Source organism: Sceloporus occidentalis, unplaced genomic scaffold, assembly GCF_023333645.1.
Source record: "Sceloporus occidentalis isolate IW3139 unplaced genomic scaffold, rSceOcc1.0.p SCAF_3, whole genome shotgun sequence".
Classification (NCBI taxonomy): Eukaryota; Metazoa; Chordata; class Lepidosauria; order Squamata; family Phrynosomatidae; genus Sceloporus; species Sceloporus occidentalis.
Window position 1 is genome coordinate 213,937,261 of NW_028316983.1, and position 14,215 is coordinate 213,951,475.

At 40.6% G+C, this 14,215-nt stretch overlaps 2 protein-coding genes across 5 annotated transcripts in view; one reads left to right on the forward strand and one right to left on the reverse strand.

Moving 5' to 3' along the window:
* Positions 1-4,410, forward strand: part of LOC149317461 (transcription factor E2F5-like) — a 16,457-nt gene extending 12,047 nt beyond the window's left edge. Inside the window, exons 7-9 of the mRNA XM_089517545.1 lie at positions 817-1,005; positions 1,530-1,574; positions 3,666-4,410. Coding sequence (XP_089373671.1) covers positions 817-1,005; positions 1,530-1,574; positions 3,666-3,775 — 344 coding nt within the window. The 3' untranslated portion in view covers positions 3,776-4,410. The remainder of the gene's footprint in view (positions 1-816; positions 1,006-1,529; positions 1,575-3,665) is intronic.
* Positions 1,000-14,215, reverse strand: part of LOC149317462 (ribosomal biogenesis factor-like) — a 20,243-nt gene continuing 7,027 nt past the window's right edge. Inside the window, exons 1-6 of one of the 4 annotated variants that reach the window (XM_089517563.1) lie at positions 12,121-12,183; positions 10,761-10,843; positions 9,357-9,481; positions 5,529-5,645; positions 4,429-4,534; positions 1,000-2,573 (exon numbers count right to left, since the gene is read on the reverse strand). In XM_089517563.1, coding sequence (XP_089373689.1) covers positions 4,466-4,534; positions 5,529-5,645; positions 9,357-9,470 — 300 coding nt within the window. In that variant the 5' untranslated portion in view covers positions 9,471-9,481; positions 10,761-10,843; positions 12,121-12,183 and the 3' untranslated portion in view covers positions 1,000-2,573; positions 4,429-4,465. Of the gene's footprint in view, positions 2,574-4,428; positions 4,535-5,528; positions 5,646-9,356; positions 9,482-10,760; positions 10,844-11,214; positions 11,352-12,120; positions 12,184-14,215 lie in introns of those variants that run through there. The other 3 variants (XM_089517560.1, XM_089517561.1, XM_089517564.1) reach the window with 3 other exon arrangements.

Genomic DNA, 14,215 nt, shown 5'->3' on the forward strand with positions numbered 1-14,215 from the left:
CAAAGGACTTGGAAATAAAGCCTGATACTGGTACAGTATGAAATCATACTGAATATACAGTGACTCGTCTTTCCTAAACATACATTATGCCTTTACGGTAGCAAGGAGTAGAAAAGTCAAACTAGAATCAAATGTATCAATTATTTGAGGTGACACTTAAATCTAATGCATCATTTACTTAGGGTCCTAAAAGTTTTCTGGCTAGAAGTACACTGTTGACTATCAAACTATTATTCAGACTGCCAGGATAACTGAGGACCTTAAACCACAGACCTTAAACCATAGCTTCCCAGCTTAGACCCAAGAAGCTATAATAATGATTTTTTTAAAAAAATTGGCTTCTCATCCTGATAGGCAAAGGGATTCATGCATATCTTGGATTAGCTGAAATATGTCCATTTGAACATAACTAGAGCTCATATGTGTCTCTTTAATTTAGCAACATTATTCAAGTATTAATCGGCTTTTGAAGTAAATAGAATCTTTCAGTTGAAAATACAAATATTTTGACTGTATTACTTCAACACTCTTCATGTGGCTGGCTTTAAACATGGTCCAGGAACTGTAGAGTAGAAAATGTGGCTGTCCAGAATGATTGGCGCTTGGAAGCGTGCTTTGGACATGTAGTTGGCCTCTGTAAACAAAATGCTGGACTTCATATATCTGAGTGTGGCTTTTCATTGAATTCTCTGATGTAATTTTTATTATTTCTTCTTCCTTGACTGTATCATAACAGGATTGCTCATCCCATATTAATTTTAGTTGATTGTGCTGAAACAGCATGTGTTTCTAATGTGAACTTTCCTACTGTTACAGACATCAGTCTACAAGACATCCCAACTCCAGAGACTCTCTATGCCAGCATTCCAGATTCTGAGCTGTATGACAGCCTTGTGACAGAAACCACACCTAGCTCAAATACCTGCCAGCCATTAATTCCGCTGGATGTTAATAGTATTCTCAAACCAAACACATTTGACATAGCAAAGATGGATGAGCCTGGAGGTAAAGAACATCTTTTTAAATACTAATTGTAAGGTTGGGAAGGGACGGCAATGCTCAGGAATGTGAAAAGGAAAATACTGCTGTTTAATGGGGTCTTGACATTGGCTACATTTCTGAAGGCAAATCTTTTTACCTATAGCTGTCACATGCCAAGTATGTTTTATGGTAAAAATGCCTTTAAGAACCTCATTGTCCACAGGCTGCCCCTTCTGAGAGGCTCTGGTTTTGGTAATTCACTAATGCTCTTCATAACTGACATAACTGAAGTTTCTTTTGTATTTCAAATGCATAACTTAAGAACATAATGTCAAGTGGGAAGCAGTTTTCTCTGGAAGTATACAACAGAACACTCTCTGTGAAATATCTGAAGTCCAGGAAAAAGGTTCAGGAACCTTAAGTAACTAAACAGTTTAAACATTTACTTGGTCAATGGCAAGAGCTAGTTAAATGTGAGAACTTTTATTCCTGAATTATTAAGGCAGTTTGATCTTATTGAAATTACAAATGTGCATTTTTATTCCTAGGCATAATTAACAGTGATATAATTGATGAACTGATGTCTTCTGATGGTACGTTTGTTTTCATTGTTGTTGTTTTTAACAAAGTAGAATGTATACCTACTTCAAACATTAGTTGTCCCCCCCAAAAAAATGTACAGTGCCCTGGATGCAATAGACGTTTATGAAGGTGGCTTCTGATTTTACAAGTACATCACAATGAGCAAATTCTCCCAACCTTCTTTGTATCATTTTCAGGGAACAGGTGTAGAAAAGTCTTTTTCCAGCAGCTGGTTGCACAAGCCTAAAACTGAACCCAACTCAGTATACACTTAATGCTGTAGCTTAATGGAAACATCCTAAATATTGATTACTATGCCACCCCTATTCAGTAGAATCATAATCAGATCACAAGTTCACTCTGTCTATAGCAAACAAATTCAACAACTACTTATGAATTCCTGTTTCCCAGGAAAAAAAGACAAGAATGTTAAATTATGATCTAAAACACACTGCAGAAATAATTCAGTTTGAGACCAGTTTAACTGCCCTGGCTCAGTGTAAGAGAATCCTGGGAATTGTGGCACCAGAGCTTTCTGACAGTGAAGGCTAAATGTGTCACAAAACTACAGTTCCCAGAATTCCCTAGCATTGAGCCAGTGCAGTTAAAGCAGTCTCAAACTGGATTATTTCTGCAGTGTGTTTTGGGCCTATATCATTTATATTGGGAGGTTATGCACACTAAATTGGAATTTCATTTTAGAACATTCTCAGCCTGGTGCTATACTGCCTGGAGATAACAAAAGTGTAGTACTGCGTTCCACCAGGTTGAGGAAGGCTGCTTTAGAGATACCTGTTATTATTGCTTTGTTACAACATCCCACAATTTTGGTTCATCTATTTAGCATGGAAAATGATCTGGCCTGCTGCTTGTGAACTTATAGCCACAATATGTGTGGAAGTGTTTTTTGTCTTCAACAATAATCTCTCTCTCACTTGCTTGCTGATTACCACATTCACAAACACCCAAAGTAATTTCCAGCTTTATATGCTGTCTCTTCCACTTTATACCTGGAGAGGGAGGAAAAACACATATTAATGGTTGAAAAAAATGTTTTTGGTAGTATATTTAAACCCATTTTTGTTACTTAACATTTTATATAAACGCTGTCAGCTAAAATATTTGGTATTATATGGCGCACAGTTTATTTGACTGTGCAGAGCCACCAGTCCTTATTCCAGTATGTTGACCCAGGAAGAATCATAAAGGTGGAAGAGACCACACAATTGAAGTACTCCTGACAGACGGCCATCCAACTTCTGTTTAAAAACCTAAAGAAGGAGACTACCACTCTTTGAGGCAGTGTGTTCCACTGTCAAACGGCTCTTACTGCCAGGAAGTTCTTCCTTACATTTAGGTGGAATATTTTCCTGTGGTTGAAACGATTGCTTCATGTCCTAGTCTCTGGATTGGCAGAAAATAAGCTGGCTCCATCCTCAATATGTTATCTCTTCATATATTTAACCATGGCTCTCATGGCAGTCCTTAACCTTCTCTTCCCCAGGCTAAACATATTCAGCTCCCTCAGCTGCTCCTCTTAGGAGACAGTTTCCAGACCTTCTTCACACACTTCACTTCACACACTTCAGCTAATCAACAAGGGTTTTTGGCTCCCAGTTTCTTAGCAGTTGTAACAATACTACATTTTCCTTTTGCTTAAATGATGAAAGATTGTGATAAACGAAAAAGGCTGTGAACTCAGTGCAGTTCTGGTACCAGAAACTAATTTTTTGTGTTAACATGTGCTTGAATGAATTCTGGGCTTTTGCATTTAATTCTAAGTACAGTCCACCCTCCCCTTACATGGGGATCCGTTCCGGACCCTACACGTAAGGGAAAAAACATGGATGCTCAAGCCCCATTCAAGTGAATGGGGCTTGTGGCACGCGGCGGCACGCGGACCGTTGCTTCTTCTGGCGTGGCTTCCAGTGTATGCTGGAAGCCATGTAAGATGCACCCGTGTATGATGCGGGCATACTGTATATTACTTCTGCATCTGGCTTCAGCTGCTGGATCCTGGATTTCAAGTTAAAAAAATAGAGTAAATCCAGCAAGTATGAAATGCATGAACAGGTATTAAATTAAGATTTCTTTTTCTACAGTTTTTCCTCTCTTAAGGCTTTCTCCTACTCCTGGAGATGACTACAACTTCAACCTGGATGATAACGAAGGAGTTTGTGATCTCTTTGATGTGCAGATACTGAACTATTAGATTTGAAGCAGCCAGATTGCCTCATCTACCTCTAACTATGTAATATTGTACACTTAATTTCATAATGCAAGTAGTGTATTTAAAATAATTAATGTAAAACTTCTGTAATTCAACACTGGGTGTACATATTTCTCTTATTGTGAACAAATGGTACACCTAGAAAAACAAACATGGCCTTTTAATACAAAGGGTGGGGTGGCATTGAGTTGTTACAGCATCTTAATACAGTTGCAGTACAATACGGTATTGTACTTTACTGACCACAAATCTCCAAGGTTTCTGAATTCTCCCATCTATGCTTTAATAATAATATCCAGACATCCCAATTCAGAAAGGTTGCTGCATTCATTCAAATCTGGTCCCATGAGAACACTCTTTCTAAAACATTGGATTTGTGTCTGAAATGTCCACTGCCAATTGTAAAATGAAGGGCATTTATTAAAGACTGCTCCATTTTCGTCAGTGAAAACCAACATTTTTGTGGAGTGCCTTTTTAAATAGCACTTTAAGTTTCTTTTTCCTTTTTTACACTTGGACATTCCATGTTCCTAGATTTAGGAAAACACTTTTTGTAATAAGGAGTGCCAATGCTTGTACATTAACAAGATCTTTAAAATAAAAAATATACAAAGAGTTGTTGTTTGCTGATATACCATATATGTGACTTTGTTGAAGATACATTATTTTGTGCTACAACTGAGATAGTAAGTTAGCAGCAGCATCCACATTAGCTGGTTCAGCTTCCAGGGCCTTTGGAATCTGAAAGGGGAAAACATAGAGTTAAGTATTCTAGAAATTTAAATATCTTTGCTGTTGAATGAACTAGTGTATGTATCACAGTGAAACAGTCTTGTTCCTGAATACACTTACTACACACATTTCAGACGGATGAAGTGTAAAGCATTTAAGTGAATGGGGCTTGTGCATGCGGTGGTGTAGTGGTGCACGCCACAGGCTTGCACCTTATTAATCCCAATGGGACGTGCCACTCCTTGTTCCCCATGCGTTCCTGTGTGGCTTTCAGCATATGCTAAAAGCTGCGTATAGAGTGCCCGCGTATGACGCGGGCACACTGTGTATGTATGTGTGTGTGTGTGTGTGTGTGTGTGTGTGTGTGTGTATATATATATATATAGAGAGAGAGAGAGAGAGAGAGTGCGTGCGTGCGTGAGTGTATATATATGAGAGAGCAATACTATTATTCTGACTTGTTTTAATTGCCATTCTGAAACATTAGAATACTGTGTTTTTTGGGGGGGGTTTTGGGCTATGTGGCCATGTTCTAGAAGATTTTCTTTCTGACATTTCGCCAGCATCTGTGGCTGGCATCTTCAGGGAGATGCCAGCCACAAATGCTGGCAAAAAGTCAGGGAGAAAATCTTCTAGAACATGGCTACATAGCCCGAAAAACCCACAAAAAACCATGGATGCTGGCCATGAAAGCCTTCAACTTCACATTTAGAATACTCTCTTTGCCAACATCCAGCTTGTAGGAATGCAGTTTTTAACTAGGAAGCCTTCTAGTCAAAGGTGAAGTTATTATCAATACTATCAGAACCTCCCTTTTCCTCCAACAAAATTTGCGGTTAGTTAATTTACCTCCCTTTACTATTACCTTTCTATTGTCAAACTTAACTAATCTAAATAAATTATAGGAAGAATGCCTTATGCTTTAAAATTCTGGGTATATCAATTTAAAAATTAAAGACACAGTTCAAAGGGAGTGATGTATAAAGAAACATAATTTTGTTACCTCATTCATCTTTGAAGTCTCTGACAGAATAGCCTTTGACAATTGTCTAACTTCTTTCTGAACTTCAGTGAATACTTTGTTTGCTGTGTTAACCTTCTCCTCATTCACAATATTGATCTTCAGAGAAAGGGGGAGAATACAGAGGCTTTTATTTTTCAAGATGCTAATATAATATTTCCACCATAAAATAACTATAAATACCTAAATTAAATAAGCCATATTTTTCAATCACTTTGAAGGAAGAATACTAAAATACAGGGAATGAGGCTGATGTTTCATGCTGAACGCTGCATGTGTTTCTTCAATATAAAATCTTTTAAAATTGATGCACAAACTGTTGACCTTCATTTTTGCCTGGAGTACTGTAAATATGCATCATATAACCTACATATTAAATTATATTAATACATTTTAAAGGTTTGGTAAGCAATATCATATATTAAATGTCTTGGTCACAACAAAAAGCATTATTTAAAGAAAAGCTAAGCTTGTTTCTTAGGCTGAGGAAGAATTGTTTACATATCTAATTTATTCAGTTTTGAGAATCAATTTCAATTATCCCTATCCAGTTATAAAGATTTATGAGCAGATCCACTGTAAATTTGTTTTTTTGCCACACATGGCAAATTTCTACATCCAGTACCCATTATATACACTACACTTCTATGCTGCGCAAGAGAGATGATAAAGCTGAATTGTGCCATTGGGATTAATAGGTGCTAAAAACAAAGTAGGAAACATATTTCATGAAAACAAGTAATGGTTTCATAGCCTACAATTATTTTTGAGAGGCATACATGGGTACTCTCAGCTGGACAATAAATTACAGAAGCACAAAAGAAGAGCAAGTCTGAGGAAGGGAGAAAATAAAGCAAGTAAACATCACAAACAATTACTGTATATAGTCATGTATAAATTGGACTCGCATATAAGTTGAGGCAGGTTTGGGGCAAAAATTAAGGATTTTAATATGGCCTCTTTTTGGGGCTCATTTTCTGGTTAGAGATTCACATTAGTAAACATGCAGAAGGGGACTTCATTTACTAGATTTGCCTTCAACACAAGTTGAGAACAAAGTTCTACACTATTTCGTAATATAATTAGGACCTTTTCTCATACAGCACTCTTTTCATTCTGGTGTAAAGTCAAAACTTTGCTTTTTATTAATCCCTTTGGGGAATTAGGGGCTGAACAGACCACCCCTCTGGAGAGGCTGCAGCCAGTCCTTCCCTCACTCGATTGGGGACACAACCCAATTTGCCTTTCTGCAGTGCTCCTTTTTGTGCCATACAAAGGGCACCCTAGCCGCCGCCACAGAAGCTGTTCTTCACTTCTTCGGTGTAGTGCCTGTAAACACACCAAAGATGCAGTGTGATGCCACCTGCCGTCTAGTCAGGTGAGCAGCATAGGGATGGAGTCAGGACAATCGGTCCCCATGCTCCCACACCAGCTCTTTATGCCAGTCTGTAGAGGACCTTAATTCTTCCAAAACTTGTTCCATTCTTTCTTTTCACCACATCATTCCAACAGCACCTCTCATTCTCACGCGTCACCCATCACCACCCTCAGGCAAATACCTCCAACATGCTACAGCTGTCACTCAATCTTCTTATTCCCTCCTAGATCCAAAACACACTGCAGAAATAATCCATTCTGAGACTGCTTCAACTGCCCTGGCTCAGTGCTAGGGAATTCTAGGAACTGTAGTTTTGTGAGACATTTAGCCTTTTCTGTCAGAGCTCTGGTGCCACAACAAACTACAATTCCCAGGATTCCCTAGCATTGAGCCAGGAGAGTTAAAGCGGTCTCAAACTGGACTATTTCTGCAGTGTGTTTTGGACCCTAGTTACACCACCTAATATCAAAGTGCAAATATCCAAACTATATTATAATTTATGTAATGTCATACCCATTCTATAGATTTCATTGACTGCAAAACAAAGTCCTGTGGCAACCTAAATGTGAACCTAAAATGTGAGGGAGAGATCAGGCAGACCTAGCAACATCTTGGACTGCCTGAAGGAAGAGGCCCCTCCCTCCTCAACTGTCATCTTGGCCTCAGAGGGAGAGATCAGGCAGACCCAGCAACATCAAGGACTGCCTGAAGGAAGAGGCCCCTCCCTCCTCAACTGTCATCTCGGCCTCAGAGGGAGCCATCAGGCAGACCAGCAACATCTTGGACTGCCTGAAGGAAGAGGCCCCTCCCTCCTCAACTGTCATCTCGGCCTCAGAGGGAGCCATCAGGCAGACCAGCAACATCTTGGACTGCCTGAAGGAAGAGGCCCCTCCCTCCTCAACTGTCATCTCGGCCTCAGAGGGAGCCATCAGGCAGACCAGCAACATCTTGGACTGCCTGAAGGAAGAGGCCCCTCCCTCCTCAACTGTCATCTCGGCCTCAGAGGGAGCCATCAGGCAGACCAGCAACATCTTGGACTGCCTGAAGGAAGAGGCCCCTCCCTCCTCAACTGTCATCTCGGCCTCAGAGGGAGAGATCAGGCAGACCCAGCAACATCAGGGACTGCCTGAAGGAAGAGGCCCCTCCCTCCTCAACTGTCATCTCGGCCTCAGAGGGAGCCATCAGGCAGACCCAGCAACATCTTGGACTGCCTGAAGGAAGAGGCCCCTCCCTCCTCAACTGTCATCTCGGCCTCAGAGGGAGAGATCAGGCAGACCCAGCAACATCAAGGACTGCCTGAAGGAAGAGGCCCCTCCCTCCTCAACTGTCATCTCGGCCTCAGAGGGAGAGATCAGGCAGACCCAGCAACATCAAGGACTGCCTGAAGGAAGAGGCCCCTCCCTCCTCAACTGTCATCTTGGCCTCAGAGGGAGCCATCAGGCAGACCCAGCAACATCTTGGACTGCCTGAAGGAAGAGGCCCCTCCCTCCTCAACTGTCATCTCGGCCTCAGAGGGAGAGATCAGGCAGACCCAGCAACATCAAGGACTGCCTGAAGGAAGAGGCCCCTCCCTCCTCAACTGTCATCTCGGCCTCAGAGGGAGAGATCAGGCAGACCCAGCAACATCAAGGACTGCCTGAAGGAAGAGGCCCCTCCCTCCTCAACTGTCATCTTGGCCTCAGAGGGAGCCATCAGGCAGACCCAGCAACATCTTGGACTGCCTGAAGGAAGAGGCCCCTCCCTCCTCAACTGTCATCTTGGCCTCAGAGGGAGCCATCAAGCAGACCCAGCAACATCTTGGACTGCCTGAAGGAAGAGGCCCCTCCCTCCTCAACTGTCATCTCGGCCTCAGAGGGAGCCATCAGGCAGACCAGCAACATCTTGGACTGCCTGAAGGATGAGACTACTCCCTCCTTTAACTGTATTTTGCATTGTTTTACGATTTTACTGTACACCGCTATGATCATCGCGGAATAGCGGTCTATAAATAAAACATATTATTATTATTATTATTATTATTATTATGATTAATGATTTACTATATCAGTAGCATTTGTGAATTTGCTATTTTTTAAGGTGCCACAGCACTGTTTTTATTACAGTTAGGGGTCACAGTTTTAATTGTAGCAAGATCCTGGATAAGGAAGAGGTTCCAACAAGTTCTGTTAGGCAATACTACAGCACATCTTCCTCACCGCCTGAACAACCATCTTTTAGGTGCTGCCTTGTGTAGTTGCCCCCTATACACAACAAGGCTATTTACCAACCAGTAGAGAGAGAAGAAAGGAATTTCAGAAAACAGTACAGTTCTGTTCTTGTAGCTGGATGCATAACAATACGGTAAACTTCACTGTTGTTTGTCACTACAGGAACAGAGATGGCTGAGTCTCCATTTCATAACAATACCAGTAGTTATCTCCCACAATACTTACCTTTTTCAAACTGGTTGTTACTGGCTTTGGTTTACTTTTAGCTTTTGTTATTTTTCTGTTGGCCACATGGAATATATTCTTCTGCTTCTGAGTTTTCGCCTTGTTCTTGCCCATTGCTTAAAATACTGTATAAAAATACATTTATTTGGTTTATCTTTTTGTTTGTTCATTTTTAAACATTCAGTAATAATGCTTTTGTTGACACAGTAAGTAATGATATTCACAAGCTCCTCCAGTCTTTTTGTTTTTGTTTTGCAAGTAAGGCTACTACAATCTTAGGTCTTACACACACTCATTTACTTACAATAAAGTAAATGAGGCACACTCCCAAATAAAGATGCACAAAACCAGGGTATTAAACAGAGATGCCAAGTTTGTCCGAATGTTAGAATACAATGGCCACAATCCAATACTGTTAAATGAAAATATAAAATATATTTTTGTATTTTATATAAAGCATATATAAAATGTACCCTCTTGAGGGAGATGAGAAGCTCCATTTAGCTTCTCATCCCCCTCAGAGGGTACATTTACACTGTTTCTATTATTATTATTATTATTATTATTATTATTATTAATTTATATCCCACCTTTCTCTCAGTAACGGGACTCAAAGTGGTGTGTAAAGCCCTATATTTTATACATTTGGCTTTTTATTTGTATTGTTTTTTAAATGTTATTAGCCGCCTTGAGTCCAATTATTGGGAGAAAGGCAAGATATAAATGAATAATAATAAAAATACAGTGGAGATACACCCTCTGAGAGAGATGAGAAGCCAAATGGAGCTGGTCTAGGTGGGAAGAGCCCTTATGTTCTATATTTTCATTTAACTTTTGTTTTTAAACTGTATTATTTTTTAAATGTTATTAGCCTCCTTCTCTTTCTGGGAGAAAGATGGCATGTAAATGAATAAAATAATAACAACAACAATGTGGAGATGCACTCTCTGAGGGAGATGAGAAGCCAAATGGAGCTGGTCAAAGCAGGAAGAGCCCTATATTTTATATTTTTATTTAACCATTGTAATGTTGTTAATCTGTATTAGTCTTAAAACATTGTTAACCGCCCTGAGTTCCATTATTGGGGAAAAGGTGGGATGTAAATGAATAAAATAATACAGTGGAGATGCACCTCCTGCAAGAAATAAGAAGCCAAATGGTCTAAGTGGGAAGAGCCCTGCTTCCTCACCACTGTACTAGCAAAATGGGCATGCAGATCCCGCTTCTGTTAATGCTAAGGCTAATTATATTTGTTTCTTGCTCGACTCTCCCCATGGATCGAGGTGGGGAACAACAATTAACAGACAAACAACATCAGTTAAGACACATCTATTTAAGAAGACAAATAAAATGTACCCATATTAAAACAATGGGGTCAGGCAAGGCTGCATGCTTTCACCCTACCTGCTCAACTTGTACGCATGAAAAGAAGAGCAGGCTTAGACACAGAAGATGGAGTGAAGACAGGAGCAAGGAATATCAACTACCTAAGAGATACAGACAACACCATATTACAAGTGGAAAGCATCACAGACTTGGAACAATCACTAAAGAAAGTCAAGGAAGCAAGTGCAAAGGCAATCCTAATGCTAAACTTAAAGAAAACGAAAATGATGGCCACACAGGATTTACACAAATTCAACCCAGACAACGAGGAAATGGAAACAGTTAAAAGATTTCCCATGCCTTGGATCAAACATTGATCAGAATACTAAAACAAATGGCAGTACTTGCCCATAGGAAATCAATGGGGAATACTTGCCCATAGAGAAACATGGGGAATAGTTGCCCAATGATTCTGTATGGGCATGTATGGTTTTTCTATAGGCAAGCATTCCCCTATGAGAGTGATACCCACCGTCCAGCTCCAGAATCTCCCTTCCTTTCATCAGCCTCTGAAACTGGAGCACATGCGCCCCCCGCGCGGGCCTTTTACGTCATCCAGCTGAGCCTGAAATGGCTTCCTTGCCTGGCCCATAGGGAAGGGGGGATGGTTGCCTAGGTTACCAGGTTCTTCTCCCCCTTCCCCCTTTTGAATGCTATAATTCAAAGATGAGCTCTGCTCTGGGCCCCACAACAAACTCCAACTCCCAGAATGCCATAGCCTTGAGCCTGATAGGTTAAAGCGGTGCCAAACCGGGCTATTTCTCCAGTGTGGATGCCACCTTAGTCTCAAAGGTGCTCTCTCTACATATCTTTCGTCTACATTGGACACAGCAGTGCCTTTGGTGTTATGCTTCGTTTCTAGGTTCCATCTTTGGCTGCATCCGCACTGCAGAAATAATCCAGTTTGAGACCGCTTTAACTGCCCTGGCTAAGTGCTAGGGAATCCTGGGAACTTTAGTTTGTTGTGGGAGCAGTCCTCACTGACAGGGAAGGCTGAGTGTCTCACAAAACTACAGTTCCCAGAATTCCATAGCACTGAGCCGTGGCAGTTAAAAGTGGCGTCAAACTGGATTATTTCTGTAGCACAGGTCCAAAACACAGCAGAAATAATCCCGTTTGAGATTACTTCAACTGCCCTGGCTCAGTGCTATGGAATTCTGGGAACTGTAGTTTAGTCTTCTCTATGATAAGGCTCTGGTGCCACAATAAACTACAATTCCCAGGATACCCTAGCACTAAGCCAGGGCAGTTGACTTGAACCGGCCTCAAAATGGATTATTTCTGCAGTGTGTTTTGAACCAGAGTTGTTGTGTTGTCCTGTAAGGAGAACAAGGCATCTCAAAATGGAGGACATGACCCAGTAGAAAGTTAAAAGCACCTCAATGTAAATTCATGCTTCTGTAGTCATGCGCAAACAAAATGGAGGACCTTTTGGAAATTCCTCCTGGACAGAAGGTTGAAATCGAGGATAAATCCTGAAAAAGGAGGACAGTTAGTCACCCTGGATTTGTGCCTCCCAACTAAGTAATTTTCCTTTTCTTATGAGGACCCTAAGGAGACCCTCTCATAGGGCTTTCTTGGCAAGTTTCTTCAGAACAGGTTTGCCATTGCCATCCTCTGAGGCTAAGAGAGCATGACTTGTTCTAGGTCACTATAGAAATAATGCAGTTTGAAACCACTTTAAAGCCCATGGCTGCAGCCTACAGATTCCTGGGCTCTATAGTCTGCTGAGGCACCAGTGCTCTTTGGCAGAGAAAGCCATTAGAATCAAGTTTACCAGTTGTCCTCACTGCAAAGTGTAGGCCATTCAAGCAAAATGGAGGACATCACCAAATAAAAGCTAAAAGATTCCTGCCAGTGTAAATTCAAGCTTCTGTACTCATGCTCAAAATGGAGGACATTTTGGAAATTCCTCCTGGACAGAAGGGAATTGTAGGCCATATCCTGGAAAAGGAGGACATTTGATCATCAGGATTATAATGCACTATTACATAACTGCACTATTTCGACAGTGTAGAAGAAACCACTGGGAAAGTCACACTCTCTCAGCCTCAGTGGATGGCAACAGCAACCCCCCCCCCCCCGTGAAGAAACTTGCTAAAACCTTGCAAAACTACAAATCTCATGTTCCATAGGATGGTGCTATAACATTGAAAGTGGTGTCAAACTGCATTTATTTCTACAATGTAGTTGCAGCCTCACAGGCACGAGCAGCATATACCTTCTATGGGGAATAAGCTGCACCACTGACACTTAGTGCTGAGTAAGAATTTGAATATTTAGCATGGAGGCACTTAATGCAATGGTGCCTACCTCTAAGTAAGCATGAGTAGGCTTGTATAGCACACTGCCAAAATGTCAAAAGATGCTTCTGGCTTTTGGATTGTATCTAAATCAGTTCACTACGGTTGAAAACAACTGACCCTTGGACAAGCAATCATGAGTGTGAACTCTGATTATTTAAAAATTCTCAGGGATTATGAGCATTCTGGATTTTTAGAAAATTCAAACCGAAGTATCAGCAGCAAACTGAAGGTGGCAGTGTATTCATGTTTAATATATTTAAGATGACTTGGATCAGATCAAACAGCCTTCTGTTTCACATAGCAGCAACCAGAAACCCACATTATAAGGCAATACAGTCGGCCCTTCTTATACACGGATTTTTTATACACGGATTTAAGCATACACGGTTTGAAAATGTTCCAAAAAAGTATAAATTTACCTTGATGTTCCATTTTTTATTAGGGACACCATTTTGCTATGTCATTATACTTAATGGGACTTGAGCATACACGGATTTTGTTATACACGGGGGATCTTGGAACCAAACCCCAGCGTATAACAAGGATCCACTGTAAATATATTTTCTGTCACCACAGCATTCCCTGAAAATTGTATTTCTTGGCATGCTGTCTTAAATGTTTATTCCATTAAGTTTATAAAGATTTCCCAGTCTCGCTGTGTGTGTATATGTATGTGTATTCACATAAAGGAATATTCAAAAATGGCATCCATAATCTGAAATACTATTGCATTCTGCCAGCATATATATATATATATATATATATATATATATATATGAGAGAGAGACAGAGATTATAGCAGGTTGTGAATGCTATTTTTGACTAGTCCTTTATGTGAAAAATGCCTGCAAATAGAACATGAAAACATAAATGAAAACATGTATCTGCCATTCCTGCAGAGCTGTTTTCTCAGGGTGTGTTCTGAGTTTCAAGGAGCATTGAAAACTGTGCTACTATGTCTCTACCAGCTCATCATCCTACCTGGATGTGTAATCCAACCTGAATTATGAGTCCAATGGATGTTCCTAGGTTAGAATTAATTACAGTCTCACAATAAAACAGAAGTGGGCAAATGTGGTGTTCCAGATATTGTTGGTCTGCAACTGTCACCAGCCCTTGCCAGCCAATGTTGAAGGATTCTGCCAGATGCAGTTCCACATTTGATCA